The 18095-nt window shown below is 30.9% G+C and overlaps 2 protein-coding genes across 2 annotated transcripts; one reads left to right on the top strand and one right to left on the bottom strand.

Moving 5' to 3' along the window:
* Window positions 1-3136: 3136 nt before the first annotated feature.
* On the bottom strand, window positions 3137-3818 carry LOC101245793 (histone H3.2). The gene has a single exon (XM_004229440.5). It carries the CDS (start codon window positions 3755-3757, stop codon window positions 3347-3349), a length of 411 nt encoding a protein of 136 aa, XP_004229488.1. The 5' UTR covers window positions 3758-3818; the 3' UTR covers window positions 3137-3346.
* Window positions 3819-6996: 3178 nt separating this feature from the next.
* LOC101245492 (uncharacterized) lies at window positions 6997-8986 on the top strand. Its single transcript, XM_010324695.4, has 2 exons — window positions 6997-7351; window positions 8650-8986. Exons 1-2 carry the CDS (start codon window positions 7216-7218, stop codon window positions 8772-8774), a joined length of 261 nt encoding a protein of 86 aa, XP_010322997.1. The 5' UTR covers window positions 6997-7215; the 3' UTR covers window positions 8775-8986.
* Window positions 8987-18095: the final 9109 nt, after the last annotated feature.

Below are 18095 nucleotides of genomic sequence, written 5' to 3'. Positions count from 1 at the left end.
GTTATTATTGTATAAATAAAACTCTCGTCCTCTTTTCTTTCTTTAGTAGGACACTAAAAATATTTTCCACTCGAGGCGGAGGTATCGGAAAATTATATTATTTATACATAAATATTTTCTTTCTTTCTCACTCTCAAACACACAATATGATTTTCACGCAGCTGAGTTTAGACGATTTTTCGGGTATAACATTCAAAAGCAATATGCATCCTATTGATTATATTCTTTTTGTATCTGAAGTTTCTTGCTTGAAATCTAAATATAGTGAAGAAGATAACTTAATCGCGGAGCAAGATAAAGAATTTCGTTATAAGAAAGAAGAAAGGAATGTTCGGAATATACAGTCCATCTTATCATCATACCAACAAGTTCGTGAACAAAAACATCCAGTTCTTGATTGCTTCGTCCCAAAGAGGAAACTATCAAAGCCAAACAGGCAGCCAAGAAAGTTTACGTGTGAACCGATGATCAACAAAGCTATGGAAAATGATTCCAAAGAAGAGAGAATAATAACGGTTGATGATGAAGGAAAAAACAGAGTGAGAAAGAGGAGGAAAATTAATGATAGAACTGAAGCTGTTCAATTGAATATTGAATTCAAGAATCAGATTACATTCATAGGGGGTACAGTTGAATCAGCTAAATTGGTTATTGAAAAAATACTATTCGATACGGATGTTAATTCAGCAGAAGGAAGGCTTTCAATCCCACAAAACCAGATGAGTAATAAGTTTCTAAATACTGGAGAAGAACAACTTTTGAATACGCGCAATGGAGCTAAAATGTCTGAGATGAATGTGTCGTTGATTGAGCCTTCGCGTCAAGTAAGTCAAATCAATCTGAGAAAATGGACTATGAACAAAAATAATGGAAAGACAAGTTCAAGTTATGTTTTAGTAAAATACTGGAATGATGTGAGAAAAAGGAACGGTTTGAAAAGCGGTATGAAGATGCAATTGTGGGCATTCCGAAAGGATGAAAATTTATGTTTTGCATTGGTCAAAGTTTAAGTTACTTCGTAATAGTTGGTTGATGTCGTTGTTCTTGTTGTCGTTACAGTAGTTGACATTATAATATTAACATGTTGTTTCCAAAAGCCTCATGTCTACATGTCTACATGAGACTTCTTCTGGATCTTCGATTATACAATTAGATTTTGACAAGCTTAGCTAGATTTGAGTGATCAATGCTCTGAGAATAAAGGGTGATGTTGAACTACATCAGTCGCGATTGTTTCAGTCAATACACAAAATACTTTTTTTTGGATTGTAGGCAGCTCCATGTAGTGCTGGTTTTTAGATTTAACAGACATATATATAAAATAGTAGCTTTAAAACTCTCCTCAGTAAACTTTCCTTTGAGTTGTCAATGTTTTTTGTAACAAATTTGCAGAACTGAATATATTTCTTTATCCTTTTTTTACTGCAAAAATAGTTCTGAATTCTAAACATAATTAGTGTATTTGATTGAATAGTTATATTATTCGTCATGTTGGCCCTGTTTGTTGGTGTTGTTGAAGTTTAATGATTGTTTTAACTTATTGGTGACCTCGACGGCTCAAACAGGATTTATGTGCTAAGCGCCTATTTCTTTATATGAACTATGGGAAGACAATAGTATTATCCTCAATCTATGCCCGAAATTCCAAAGCCACATTTATACTATACTAACGTCTTATTACCCTTAACTTATTTAATAAATAATTTCAAATTTAGTTGCCACCCAGTTCTTGTGTTTCCTTGTTTTGAGTTGTATTCTCCATTTGAGCTAGGAAAGTTTCATATCTTTGAAAGCAAGAACATAAAAATTTGGTTTTTTTGTGTCAAAGCTAGAACTTCAGTTGTTGTCTGTTTTGAAATATTTCTGAAGGACTGTTGTAGAATAATTATGTTGAGAAAATATATTCTGCAGCCTATTTGTTTGAAGCTGAGGATCTATCGGTAAACATCCTAGCATCCCTAGACCCCACTAAGTGGAATTACACTGGGCGTGTTGCAGCTGTATTTATTGTCTGGTACCTAGTATTCTGTCTCCTATTTTGTTTCTTTGTTTCAGGTTGAGATGATTTTTTCCTTTCTACTGTAGGTCAAGACTTCAAACACCTACATGATGCAATAGTTGGGATTGATCTATCTTACGCAGTTTTTAGTACATAGCAGTAGGAGCAGCGCTTATTCCTGTGGTCCTGCTGATCTTTCTAAAACTTCCATCCTGAAAAACCTAGCAAAGACGAACTACTGAATATTAGAATGAAGCAGGTCCAATTGAGCAGAATGGTTATTGGTGATTTATATAGCCAACCTCAACTAGTTAAGGATTGAGTGTAATTGTTATTGTTGTTGTTACTGTTTAAGTACCTACAAAATGGTTATTAATTAGGCTTTAAAGATACTTCCGTTCAAATTTACTCAAAGAACTTGGGAAAAGAAGAAACAACCTATATAGTGAAGGAAGGGGGTGAGGGGTGGGCAATCGGTCTAAATGCTGTTCCAATAGAGGTACTTATCTTTCTGGCAGCCAGGAGTATTTTATTCCTTGCAGTCTCATTGCAGCACTGTATCTTAGTTGCTTAAGCTCTTTTTTGAATCAGGTGTATCTTAGTTGCTTACTCTTTTTATGTTCTGCTTTAGGATTGCGATCTCAGTATGACTTGAAACGCACCGCTGTATTTGCTAATTGCAAGAGGTTCTCAGTTTCAAATAATGGATATTCCAACTTTGATAGACCTGTCAGCACCTTCATTCCAGAGAGAAACCCGGAATTTTCGAGCCAATTAGAGAATGTGCAGAATGGAGTAGATAACACACATGGGTGGAGTGAGGCCTTTTCAAACAAATTGGACGGTGTAAGGCAAACAGTGGATTCCGTTTGCAAGATCTTGCAGAGTGATCCTTGGGCACCTTCTATAGAGATTGCTTTATCCAAATGTGATGAAAATCCGAGTAGAAGTGGTCACTGGAGTATTAAGGCGACTAGAGGATGTCAACACAGCATTAAAACTACTACGGATGGGCTGAGAGCAAATGATAGTTTCTCAATAAACAAAAAGCAAAACAAATTTCAGCACCATAGCTACACCAACAAATTCAACAAGCTATGATTCAATCTTCAATAAATCGCAAATAACAAACAGATGTAATAATAAGATCTTTGATAGAACAAAACAAGTACAAATTTCATTACTCAGATTCCTAAATTCTAGTAAACCACCAGTTTACACATACTAGAACTGAAAACATCTACTAGATGTACAATAATCAGCCTAGCATTCCAACTTCCAACAAGAGATCTAAGCAAAACTATTGAATAAAAATGGCTTTAAACCCTAAAAAAAAATAAAAAGATCTTAAGCCCTTTCTCCACGAATCCTCCTAGCAAGCTGAATATCCTTAGGCATAATTGTAACCCTCTTGGCATGAATTGCACAAAGATTAGTATCTTCAAAGAGACCAACAAGGTAAGCCTCAGCAGCCTCTTGTAGAGCAGCAACAGCACTACTCTGAAACCTCAGATCTGTCTTGAAATCCTGAGCAATTTCCCTCACCAATCTTTGAAATGGAAGCTTCCTAATCAACAACTCCGTGGACTTCTGATACTTCCTGATTTCCCTCAAAGCCACAGTTCCTGGACGGAAACGGTGAGGCTTCTTCACTCCTCCCGTTGCCGGAGCTGACTTTCTTGCAGCCTTGGTAGCTAGCTGCTTCCTTGGTGCCTTTCCACCTGTGGATTTGCGAGCTGTTTGCTTAGTACGGGCCATTTGAAATTGATAAAAACACAGACAGAAAGTAGAGTTCTCTAATGATGGATATGTAAAATGAGTAATAGAGATATTTATACTGAGAGATAGAGGGCGGGAAATTGGAAATTTTGGAGAAGTGTTTGAAATCCTTTTGGCGCCGTTGATTTTAACGGTGGAGATTGGAGAAGAGCTGATTGCTTTAATAGCGATCCAAGTACTACCATAGTAGCAAATGTTTGTTTGCCACGTGGATTCAGTGAAAAGTTTATTCCATCGTTATTTTCTTTTACTTTTATTTTTCTCTAACTTATTTAAATACATTCAATTATGTATATTAATTGCAAAATATATAACGTCAAACACACTTAGAAATTTCACAAAAAAAATTCTATATTTAGAATTTCTGATCAAACACCTTGTTAGTAAAAAATAAAAAAATAAAAAATATATATATATATATATATATAAAGGAGGATCATTCAATTTCTTTTTTTCCTCCTTTTTTTTCATTTCTCTTTATTAAATAATTTGTTTATTAATTAAAAAATTCATTCATATTTATTATTCTAAATATACCTAATAAGTTATAACAAAACCTCCATCTATTTACATTTGTTACTTAAATAATATGTCTCTTCAACTTATTTTTAATTATTCTTATGGTTTACACAAACTATAAATAACAACTATCTATGTCCAATGATCATTTTCATTTTCTCATTCTTTCTTTTTATTAGTATAGTTTTTTCCTCTCTTATATTTTTTTCTTCTTCATCTTTTTCATCAATCATGTACTTAATAAGTTCACCATATGATCTTCATATTGATAAAGATCATAGATATATTCTTCAAGATTCATCAAATTGATGTTTGCATTAGTTTGGTACAAGTTTATGAAAATGAAGAAGGAATCATAACTATTTCAAGATTTCATCAAGAAGATGGTCATATTAGTAAAAAAGTTTGAATGATTTCCAAATATTTTGAAGATTAATTCATTCATGTATTGTTTTGATTATATTTTTTTTATTAGATATATAATTTCATGTTATTCAACCAAAATTAAATTATGAAACTCTACTAATCAACACATTAGAAACTCTTTGCTCTTTTTCTTTTTCTTTTATTATTATTATTATTATTATTATTATTATTATTATTATTATTATGTGAATGAATGAAGATGAAAAGTTATATAGTTTTATTTTTATGTAATTTTTCGTCATGTTCTAATTAATATTTTAATTTTTGTCACAGTTGAAAAATATAATATTGCACATGATACATTTCTTATAGCTACTGCATATTGATGCCATTAAATATATATGATATAGTTTATCATATTAAAAAATAGTCATAGACTAAATAAAAAATAAATTAATTATTTTTTAGTACTTTAAAATTTTTTAATGAATAAATAAATTATTTAATGAAAAGAATGAAGAAAAAAATTTTCCTTAGTCACATTAATTATATTTAAACTAAAAAATGTAATTTATTTAATTTCTCTTAATTATTGAAAATGAGATACATAAAAAAAAAAGTGATGTGATATTTATCTTTTCTTTTTTGACCTTTTTTTCTTGTTTAAATTAATTGATTTTTTGTAAAAGTAGTTTACTGAGTTAGTTAAAAATAATTTTTATTAATACAGGAACATCTACGACAAAAACTTTTTACATACTTCTTTAATAGAAATAAATAATAATCATCCATAACTCACATCTTTCTAATTTCCAATCCTAATAGATTAATTTTCCACTTTCTTTTCCTTTTTTTTGACCTTCTTCTGATTATAATTTTAGAATAACAATTTGAAAAAAAAAATTAAGTTATTTTCTATTTATTATTTACTTACAACTAATATATCTATTTACATATAAAGATAGAATGTTAGAAATAAATAAGATGATGTGGTACATTTCTATCATCTCCGATCACATTTATCTTTTCTTTAAATTATTTAGCATGTTTTTTATTTTTCTTCACCAGTGTGATATTGTAAAATATATTTTCAAAATTTTCTCTTCAAATAATTACTTAATAGTATAATTCTACATAATTGACATTTTCTTTATATATGTAGCTTTTATTTTTAATTGTAAATTAATAATATTCATGACTTCAAAACCTCTCATGTGAAAAATATAATATTGCACATGATACATTTCTTATAGCTATTGCATATTGATGCCCTAAAAAACACATGATGTAGTTTATCATATTAAAAAATAGTCATAGACTAAACAAAAAATGAATTAAACATTTTTAGTACTTTTAAAAAATTTAATGAATAAACAAATTATTTAATGAAAAGAATGAAGAAAAGATTTCCCCTTAGTCACATTAATTATATTAAAACTAAAAAGTGTAATTTATTTAACTTCACTTAATTATTGAAAATGAGATACATAAAAAAAAAGTGAGGTGACATTTATCTTCTCTTTTTTGACTTTTTTTCTTATTTAAATTAATTGATTTTTTGTAAAAGTAATTTACTCAATTAATTAAAAATATTTTTTATTAATACAGGAACATTTACAATAAAAACTTTTCACATACTACTTTATTAGGAGTAAATAATAATCATTCATAACTCACATCTTTCTAATTTTCAATCCTAATAAATTAATTTTTCACTTTCTTTTCCTTTTTTTTAATACCTTCTTCTGATTATAATTTCAGAATAACAATTTTAAAAAAATATTTTAAGTTACTTTCCCTTTGTGTTGCTATTTTTTTAAATATTGAATGTTTGTTTTTCATATTAGATTCATGTTAAATTAAAAAAAAATTAAGTTGAGTATATTGTTAGTTGAATAATGCAAATTTGATACTCCTATTGAATTGCTTATGTAGTGTTGACATGATTTCTCAATATACCGAATATGATTTTCACCAAAATAAAAGTCAACCTTTTATTATTTTACAAGCAATAGATTCTAAAAGATGTAATTATTTTAGATAAAATAATATGATAAGCATGACTTGCAAGTAGTTGTATATTTCCACTCTAGAGAATTTACTACAACCGCTAAACAAAAAAAAAGATTTCACGAAATTATTTTTCTTTCTTTACGTGTTTCTAAAGATAACATAACAAGTAGATTATACGAAATCAACTATATTTAAAATACTAAAAGCATAGATAGTGAACAACAAGTTGAAAAATATAAGTTAGTGGGTTTAATAATAATAATATTTGACTCAAAATATTTAAATAAAAAAAATATTCATAAATCTAATGAGTCTGCCAGAAACGCTGATATGTTAACTAGTTTAAAAATATTTAGCATCAAATTATGAAATTTTGTGACAAAAATATTACTTTGACAAAATCTATGGCCAAAACGCCAGCGTGAGAAAACGACGACGTTCGTAAATCATATAGGTGGTTCCAGTGTGTTGTGTCATGGGCATGACTACAATTTTGATACCAAAAACAGGTGATTTCTGTGTGTGAGAGAAACCAAAAAATGGGGAAGATGACATTCAGAGTAGTTATAGCGATTTTAGTAGTACTCTTACTTTACTACGTCGGCCGGCCTCTCTACTGGAAAATCTCCGCCACCGTTCACGATATCCGCCACAACAAACAAACAGTCTCCGGAGGTATCTCATCTCAACTTTCTCTTTCACTACAATCACTTGTTCAATCTGATACTCTAATCGTTGAAAAAAAGAAGAAAAATCTGATTCTATTATGTTAACATTAGTTACTCAATCCACTTATAGAAAACAGAATTCGTTTGGATATTTGTTCACATTTCTGTCTTGGAATCACAGATGGATCTAGGATTTATAAAGGCTTGTTAGTTCTTGTAAGAGTACTTTCTATATTCATGAATTGGAGATGCAGCCGCTGATGCTCACTTGCCTCTATTTCGAATATCATATAATTGTGTGTAGGTCATGTATAATTGTTTCCTATGAGTTCAACTTTTTTAGTTTGATCTCTCGGTTTTGTTTTCCTTGTAGCTGCTCCGACACGGATGCTCATTTGTCTCTGCTTCAAATTGGAGTTTCTATGTTGTATCATATAATTGTGTGTGTAGGCCACGTATAATTGCTTCCTATGAGTTTAGTTTTTTAGTATGATCACTAGGTCTTGTTTTCCTTGTAGCTGCTCGTACACTGATGCTCATTTTCCACTGCTTCAAATTGGAGTTTCTACGTGATATCATATAATTGTGTGTGTAGGCCACATATAAGTGCTTCCTATGAATTCTAGTTTTTTAGTTTGATCACTCGGTTTTGTTTTCCTTGTAGCTGCTCGTACACTGATGCTCATTGTCCTCTGCTTCAAATTGGTGTTTCTACGTTGTATAGTATAATTGTGTGTGTAGACCTTATATAATTGCTTCCTATGAAGTCTAGTTTTTAAGTTTGATCTCTCGGTTTTCTTTTCCTTTTAGCTGCTCGTACACTGATGCTCATGTGCCTCTGCTTCAAATTGGAGTTTCTACCTTGTATCATATAATTGTGTGTGTAGGCCACATATAATTTGCTTCCAATGAATTCTAGTTTTTCCGTTTGATCTCTCAATTTTCTTTTCCTTGTAGTTGCTCGTATACTGATGCTCATTTTCCTCTGCTTCAAATTGGAGTTTTACGTTGTATCTTTTGATTTTGTTTTCCTTGTAGCTGCATTGTACACTGATGTGCATTTGCCTCTTCTTTGAATTAGAGTTTCTACATTGTATCTGTCGATTCTGTTTTCTTTGTAGGACTTTCTGAATGTTCTTCCCATCAGTTGTGTCTCTGTTGATGCAATGCATGCCTTGTTTTTCTTTTAATTTTCTGTTTTAAGTGTTAAAATTCATGCTTTTAGCTAAGCATGATTAAATGAGCGATCACAACATTGTAATTTTGAGGTCTAATATATTGTTATATAATATTGTTTTGGTGTAGGATTTTCACAAATTGTTCAGGCAGCTCAGAATTCAGTCAGCTGGTTCCACGATGAGTCCGATTCAGGAGTGCTTGACGTTGGAATCGCGGCAGCAAGGAGGATTGTTCTTCGTAAGGTTTTGTAAAGCATTTTAAAATGTTACTTTCATGTGTTAAGACTGTCTCTAGTGGTTAATGTAGATCCTTGAATAAACGTGTTGTAGTTGTGAAGACTTTCAAACTTTTGAAGTTTCTGCAATTGTTGCTACACCTTGTACTAATTTCAGTCCATATCAGAATATCAAACAATCAATTGTCTGTATATTTCTCTTGATCCTACTTAAATACTTTGATCCCACTTACTAGATCTCTCGTTTGTTCTTTTCCTTTTCCGTAAAAAATAGAGAAAAAAGGAAAAATCTCTAGTTTGTTAATTCCTGTCTTTGTGTTAATTGAACAAGCTTGTACATAAAGGTAACCTTCTAGTTACAGATCATCATCCTTTTGACACGAAGTATATCTCATGCTAATTTGATTTGTTCTTCCAAGGGTCACACATGAAAGAAGCTCAACAAGATCTAACTTAACTCTAGGGAAAAAATGACTTGTTTGGGAGGAATGTTACATTTTAGCATTGACGTTGAGAATTTATTGTGCTCTTAAATTTAAGAAGGGATTACAAAGTTTTAGTTGGTGATTAGTAATAGAAGATATCCAAGCTCAAGTTGTTCTTATTCAAGGATCTTCACTTTTGAGAGTAAATGTCGAATTTATTTCCAGCAGTTTACTAGCCTAAAGGATATCTTTTAGATGCAACAATTGGATTTTTGTTTTGAAGGTATGTTTAAGGAAGAAATTCATTGAAAGAACATACACCAGTTAGTTTTTATTTGCATGTTTAAATTGCTAGATTCTCTCGCTACTCTATGTAAATAGCATGATTATTACCAAAGGTTGTTGTGAAGTGGTAAGTACTCCGCTATCCTTAACCAACGATCTCGAGTTTGAGGTGTAGGATTAGGGTGTGTTTGGTAAGGAGCACTACCCCCCTCCCCTCCCCCCCTTCCCCAACCCAAACGAGACTTCCCAGTACGAATCCGGGTTCCCGAAGTGGATAACACATCAAAATAGAAAAGAAAGATTGAGAGAATAGCATGCTTTTTAGTTAAAAGAATCCTTTGTGTCTCTGTGAATTTGCCCTACAAATACTCGTTTACTGTTGTGAAGCAGAAGTGTTTGTCTTGTAGTCTGAAAGTGATTATGCTTCTTTCAAGAGAAGTAGGTTTATCTGAGAAACTTTCCCCCAGCAAGTAGAATTTATGTTTAGTATAATTTTCTTACATGTAAAAGTTGGCTCTCTTTCACTGTTCTGAGATAGTGTGTGCTCTAAATATTTCTATTCTCTTACCAGAGAACTTCTTGTCTGCATGACTTGTAAAACTGATAATAATATTTGTGCTTTCCCAAAGGGATTGTAAACAAAATGTGCTTTTCCACTTAGTTGCCTGGGGAGAATTGAATAATTGAACTTCCAAAATGACTTGTACTCCCTCTTTCCCATTTTTTTATTACACTATATTTGACTAGGGAAGGATTATAAATAGTTTGGTTTGTATAATTATACAAGTAGTAGTTGAATAAAATGTTTAAATGATAATGGAATTTCGTTTGAAAAAGCAAAATTTCAGATAAAACACTAAGCCGATTGGTTTAATAGCTCTGAGTTTTAGAACTCTTGAAATTATTTGTAAAATGATATTAGGTGCCAAACCTTTTGGGACATTGCCAATGGAAAAGACTTCCATATAAGGGGAGGGAGCAATGCATTATACAAAGAGATCATTCCACAATCTTAGCTGCAACATTGAAGAAATTGCAGTTTTTCAATATTGATATTGAATCATTGATTTAGTTGTGTTTCTTCGAGCTCTTGGTAGGCTGTAGCCTGTATGTATGGACCATCTTGATGAATTCTGTGAACTCTATCATAAATTCATCACCTCATAATCATGATACTTCTGATCCATTACAAACTTCCTACTTTACCTGAAAGGTTCTTCAAAAGTTTATGAAGCCAGACTTAATTATGTAAGAGATTTTGAAGAACTTACATCTATTACTTCGAAGTGTTGAGTAAGTATTAGGAATAGAGATTTTGAAGGTAATACAGGTGCACCAACTTGGGAAGTGGTATTGGGCCTATTCTAGTATATAACTAACACCAAAACACCAAAATTTGCTGGCCATGCGTCTGTCTATCTAAGGTCAAAGAGAAACGGACAAAGCTTGTGGCATTTCAGTATTCGCATAACTAATTAATTATGTCGTGCTTTTCCCTGATGTCGAGGTGTGCGCAAGTTGGTTCAGATACAACTCAACTTCAACAACATACTTAAGTGTGATCTTATGAGTGATGTTTGGGGAACGTGAGCTATATACAGATCTTATCCCTACCTTGTGTGAGGTAGAGAGGTGGAGAGGTTTCTAATCGACCCTCGGCTATAAAGCCTTTCTCTTTCCCATCATGCATGTTGTATGTTAATGTCATTTAGTTATTAGTTATCACATTAAAAAAGGAAATGATATTCCTACCCGATTTTTAGTGGCTCAATTTTGGCATTTCTGCCAGCTAATTGGACCCTAATTTTTTTGTAGGACTGGGCTTGGACAAAATTAGAAAAGAGTTGTCAGCTCAAATAAGGGAAATCCCCTTATAGAAGTGTCCCTATTTGTGTTGGCCCAAGATTCAGCCCTGAGATGATAATGTGCTAATTCAGAACAGTTCTAGGGAAAAGACCAATAGGAAATCACCATTGTTCATGTAAAAAAAAAAGGGAAAAACTGATAGTTAGGGTGTGAAACTCGGTAATGATGATAATCGATGAACTTCACCATTGCTATTTTGGTCTAATAAAAAATCTGAAACAAATCTACTTTTACATATTTAAACTTTTCTTAGTTGAAAATGTTACACTGGTTCCAATATCCTCTAATAGTTTAATTTTGTTCAATAGAATTTTTCAACTTTGAATGGATTGTGTTGCTAAGAATTTTGACATTGTGGTTCATGCATTTGGGAAAATATATTCGACCAACATCCTTTTATTAAAAAGAAAGTATTGGGATAAGTCACCCTCACTTTTTTTTTTCTTTTTGTGGGGTAAAAAATGTTTTAAAAGCTCTGACTTGTGCTTTCTTGGGTGGGAATAGCACTATCATTGTCACCAATTTATTGATAATGTTTTCCCCTCCTTTTTATTTTCCCATTTGAAAACTAATAAAACTTCGTAGCAATGTCAACGAGTTTCCTTAATCTTGCATTTTTTGAGCACTACGTTTTCCATTGCATCACCATCCACTTACTATTATTTGCACCTATGGTGGGGTGCTCAACACTGATTTGCCTCACGGTCCCCCATCCACTTAGTCATGCCTATGGCTTGTTTCAGTGTTCGGATCAACTTGTATGCATGTTGACTATTTTATTATATCTGTTATCTTCCACAAGCACATGTATCAGATAATTTTATCATAATCATCTGATGAGATTTAATCCTATTAGTCTCCAATAATTTTAATCTACTTAGTGATTGAGAAACCATATTTTTGAACTTACCTATGTTTCACAATCAACATGATCATTACTTTAATAAAAAGTAAAATATAATAGAGTTCCACGTAGCAAAGGTTAGGACTTAGGTCATGCTGGTTTGGTGGTCACCAAAAAGTAAAAAGGACTCGTGGTCATACCATAAAGTAGATGATATCAAACTTTTATCCAATTTTTAAGTGTTTCAAAACATATACCTCTCCTCATTTTTGGTTTTAAAAATTGCAAATGAACTCAAAAAGTGTGGTATTCTTTGAAATACATAATTACCCAGGCTCCTATATTATGGTTTCATTATCATCATGATTACAATCACACTTAGCTTAGCCATAAAAAAAATGTATTAGTGGTTGCCTAAAGTGCTTTGACCAATTCATTGTGCACTTAGTACTCTTGTAAATCTTATAATTAAAGAACACCACTACTTCTACTAGTATTCAAACTCATCTCTCTTTATTTTTCTAATGTTTTTATGTGCCACGAGTTATGATGGATACTTGTTATCATTGTCTCTAAACCAAGGATCATTGACATCGTGTAGCCATGTAGGGTTTTTTTAAATCTTTTTTTGTTTTTAGAAAGCAGGATGTTGCATAGCCAAATTGCAATGATTCATTTATATATTGATGACGGAGTAGAATGGACATAAAGGATTCACATATACACTAATCTCATAAGTATGCATTTTATCGTAAAGATACAATGAATATTTTCAATAGATCCTTGGCTCAAATAAAACAACCTCATAACATACGCAGTGTAGTCCCACAAAGTAGGATATGCGGAGAATAGAGAACAAGTAAATTTTACCCCTACCTCAGACATAGAGAAATTACTTTTGATAGACTCCTAGACTCAAGTATAACATATATAAAAAAAATAAGTATGGAAAGTAAATGTAATAACAAAAAAAAGTCATGTGAAAACAATGAAGAAGAGAACAATAGAAACACAAAATAATATGATAACTAATGCAAAGGAAACAAAACATGATACTAAAATTGAAAAATAGGATAGTAGGGGAGTAATAATAGCAATTTTGGAAAAGGAACTAGCTAAAGCTTGACCTATTAACTTTCTATCATAGTTCTCGACTTTCCATATTTTCCATCCATGTCCTGTCTAATCACCACTTGCGGAAACTTCTTCAGCCAATCTCTTCTTTTACCACTATAGATAATTTCTCACACCTCTCCATTAGGGCATTTGGGTGTCTTTTCTTCCGTGTCTGAACCATCTTTGTTGCGCCTCCCACATCTTGTCCACCACGGAGGTCACATCCACCTTATCTCAGATAGTTGCCTTCATGATCTTATCTCTATGCATCCATCTCGAGATCCCCATATATATTATCGCTATGTATCATCATTATCAATCACCCCATTTCCTTGAACTATTGATCCCAGAAACTTAAAACGTTCCTGGTTTGCGTCTCAATCCTTACTTCCACATCAGTCACATGAATTACTTCATGGTAATTTAGCAATAACTTATATTATTGCTAATTCTTTTTACTATCTTCCTTGTTATTTTACCGATCATGCATAATTAAAACGCATCTTAAAACAAGCATAGTTTATTTATCACCATTAAAAACATACTCAACATTCACTCCAATATAGGTGTACCATGTTATAGGTGTGCGTTTAGTTTGCAAGAGGAAAAATCCAAAAATATTACTTGTTTATTTGTGCTAATAGTAACGAGCCTAAGCTTTTGGCATAGTAACAAAAATCTTTTAGATTTAGTTTGGGTTTGCTTTATTGTTTCTTTTTCTAGGAGGTTGCTTTATTGAGTTTTGACCAAGACTGTCATGGAATTATTTTTTTAGAAAACAAGTTCTCTAAATAACTTTGTGCTTGTATAGACTAGCTAATTCCTTTCCTTTTTGATTAATTTTTATTCTTATCCACACTTTTAATTTGTATCTTCTTCTTCTTCTTCTTTTTATAAGTAAGAATTCGTTTACATAATTTGAAGTTAAAAGAGGATGAGGAATTTCTATAGCATCTTATTGGTGATCGTTCAATTTTCATTATCTTTATTTTTTCTTTCCTTATTTTCATTTTTTATTTAAAAAAAAAAGAAGGAAGAAGTTAAAAGGGGATATAGTATAAATTTAAAACTATTCCATGAAAGAAAGTGATTTCAAAAAGATTTTCGAATATCTGATTTAATCAAGACTTAGTTAAATTACATAGGTGATCACTACCACTTAAAAATAACTAAATAAATAAATATATATATATATATATATATATTATATTTATATATATATATATATATATAAAATGATATGATATCATGAGTTTAAATGAAAGAAAGGATGATTCATTTAGTTGATCTTACATTATCAGAAACAAAGGTTTTTTCTATCACAAATCGGTGAAAATTTTATATTATAAAATACAATTTTTTCACTCATTTTCATCGAATCAATTCACTAAGAAAAAGCATGATAAAAAATAAATTCTCATGAAAATATTAGAAAGCTTCTTGACTTTTTTTTTTGTTAAAATATTATTATTTATTTTTTCTTATTGATTTAATTAAAATACTATATCTCAAACATTTTAAATAAAATTTGTAATAGTGTTTAATTTATTTGGAATCTGAGCATAGTTTATTATTGTCGTTGTTTACATGATTTCATGCTCCACCACAATGTGGAAAAGAAAATGAAGTGGACTCATTAATTCTGAGACTTGTAGTAAAGAAAAGTTAGTGCCTTATATCATATTGTGGTGGAGAATATGGATCTAAGGTGTTAAAATTGACAAATCAAACTCTCTTTGTACAAAGTCATCGTAAATATTCTGTCAATATAACTCACCACCGCCCTTCTAAATATTTTATAGTTCTAATTTATTTCCTCTTTAAGGCATGGATTTTTTTGGGTGGGTGGATTGAACATTATTTCCATGGATTGCATCTTCCATTTTTCTTTGTCAAACTTTCTGAAAAAGTTGGAATCTAGTGCCTTCCCCAATTGCATTTTCTCTTATATACGATAAGGGGGAATCGAGGTAATTCATGTCGACGTGTCTGCTACAGCATTAATTAATCTTTTTTTTTTGTCTTATTATATAAGAGAGAGTTGAGGTGAAGCAGACACATCGACGTATTTACTTTATCCTTTTATTATATAAAAGAGAGTTTAGGTGAAGCAGACACGTCAACATATTTACTTTAGCCTCAATACTCTATTTTGAAAATTACTTTTTATATTAGAGGAAGTTGAGGTGAAGTAGGCACGTCTCAATTGATGTGTCTGTTTCGGCCTTCACTCTCTCTTATATAATAAGAGGGGGTTGAGGCGTAGCAGATACGTTGATACATCTGTTTCAACATTAACTCTCTTTATGAAAAAAAAATCTTTGTTTATTTTATATAAGGGGTGAAATGGATTTGTCTTCATTATTTTCGACCCTAAAAGCTAGTCAAAAGGCCAAGGCACGTTAGTACCTCCATGAGCTAGTTTTCCAAACGTTATGAACGTTTTGGTTTCTAAACTTCTTAAATGACCTATTTTCATTAAATGACTCTTACAACAGTGTCTAGACCTCATGAAACTTATGTTAGGCTTTAAGACACGTCTTGAATTTTCGAAGTGAGATTATTACAACCACACAAATATATATAATTTATTGTAGAACAAAAATTATCCTAACACAATTTCAAATTAATCAATATTAATTTTATTTATCAAGTATTCACTTTACAGTTAATAAATTACAATGACACAAATATATATAACTTTTTCTAAAATATTAAAATTTTAAACTATTTTAAAAAATTTATAAATAAATATTAGGCCTATACACCAACAAGATCATAAATAGTATAAAGTGAAGAAAATTCAAGGGAAGTAACTTAAAGAAAATAAGTCCATTTTCTGGTGTTCTTTTAACAATTTTTTGAGGTTCTCAATGTTGATATTCACTTTAATTTAGGTCAAACAAATGAATTAAGTTGGATTTTTATTTTTATTTTTTGTCGACAAGGTAATGTTAGTTGTGCTCTAATTACACGACAAAGAATCTTACCGACATCGACACATTGTAAATCCGTTGGAATCTTTTTTTTTTTTCCACTAATAAATTGCGCTTTTCATAAAACTAATAAAGACATTGATTATCGTATTCTGAATATGAAGAAAAATCTTTCATATGAAATGTTTTCTCCTGAATATGCTACGTGAAATTTGATTAATCGTATTTTAGTATATATGTAAATTTAAATTAATCAAGTTTCAATATAGATATTAAATACGAGAAAAAAGAGAGTAAATTTAATACTCTTCCTGTCCCTAATTACTTGTTCAATTTTCTATTTTTACTTGTTCATTTTAACAAATCAAGAAAAAATAATTTTCTTTACATGTTATACTCTTAATTAATTACTTTGGAAAAAAATAGATATTCTTGAAAATTTTAAATTTTTAATTAATCAACTTTAAAATTAATATGTAAAATTATAAATTTACTATGTCATTTATTATTTTTTAATAAATATATATCAATTTTAAAAAAAAATAATTAGAGACGGAGAGAATAATCCGTTTAGAGGCATGACAAAAGTTGATTGGACTTAAAAGTAACACTACACGGACACATACACAATATGGTACAGAGTTTTGTTAAGTTGAATGGATTATTTCATTTGTTATCATATCCATTTGGTTAATCATTCTAAAATTGGAATCTTATAAATTAAATATATGTGATTTAGGGAGATGGGCACAAACCGTCGTTTTATGACATTTAATTAAGGAGTAGTTGAAATTTAGACAATTTTAAAGTTGAACGAAAACTTTAGAGTTTAAAATTTCAAATTAGAATATGAAGACGACATGAGTTATATTCGATTCTAATAGTTCACATTCAAATTGTAGATTTAAAGTCTTAACAATTTAAAATTTCAGACTCACTGGTTTGAAGAAGGAAAATGAGAAGGAACGATCCGCAATTTGGGTTTAACTTCATTAAATAATTGGCTAAAGTCTAAATGCAGGTCGTCCTAAAAGTAGCTAGCTGATATTATTTCTACAGTAATTTGTCATATTGGTGAGACTATTCGTCATACTTTTCCTATTAAAACATAGGATGATTGAAATAATTGAAATACACGTAAGTTGAGATGAACACTAATCGTAAAATATTGATCGTAAGTATAGTGAGTGAGTACTTAAAGATCTTATTGAAGATTTTGTTTTGTCAATATTATGGTGAGGCCCCATTCCTTTTGGAAAAAAAACAAGGCAAAAGTAGAGATCATACTTGTCAGCAGTCACTTGCTACTCTCCAATTTGCAGCCTCATCCTCTTTCCATTTTAATGACAAAACATGATGAATTGACCTCACCTCTTGGAGCCATATTTCAACACACACTTGGAGTGCTTTACAAGAACTCATTATAACCTCCCCCCACCACACATGCAGACACGTGGAATTTTTTTTAATAGCGATGAAATTCGATCTCAGGATCTTTATATGCTCTGATATCATGTTGAAGTGTATGAGCTCTCATCTAAAGACTTAATTATTAGAGATAATACACTTTTACTAATTAATGATATTTTTCAACAAGAAGCTCATACTTGGATTTTAATAAAATGGATAAGTAAAAGAGAGAGAAAAAAAATTGTTTTTAGAAAGGCGATTTACACATATAGAATCTTTTGGTGGCACTATTTAAGATTTAACCATTTAGCCAAAAGTTGGAGCAAAATTTTTAGTGGACCACCTGAATGTTGTATTTCATATTGGGCAAACACTTTCTCTTAACAATACAACATTCAAATCATTAGTAAACTTCACTCACAAGACTTGTCATGGTGATCATTACAATTTTGACC

Source organism: Solanum lycopersicum, chromosome 1 (assembly GCF_036512215.1).
Source record: "Solanum lycopersicum chromosome 1, SLM_r2.1".
Classification (NCBI taxonomy): Eukaryota; Viridiplantae; Streptophyta; class Magnoliopsida; order Solanales; family Solanaceae; genus Solanum; species Solanum lycopersicum.
The sequence above is the reverse complement of the archived record's forward strand: the minus strand, read 5'-3'. Positions and strand labels throughout refer to the sequence as shown.

Coding starts and splice junctions, on each gene's coding strand:
- LOC101245793 (XM_004229440.5), bottom strand. CDS start 3,757: ATGGCCCGTACTAAGCAAACAGCTCGCAAATCCACAGGTGGAAAGGCA.
- LOC101245492 (XM_010324695.4), top strand. CDS start 7,216: ATGGGGAAGATGACATTCAGAGTAGTTATAGCGATTTTAGTAGTACTC. Junction 7,352..8,649: donor CAAACAAACAGTCTCCGGAG/GTATCTCATCTC, acceptor GTTTTGGTGTAG/GATTTTCACAAATTGTTCAG.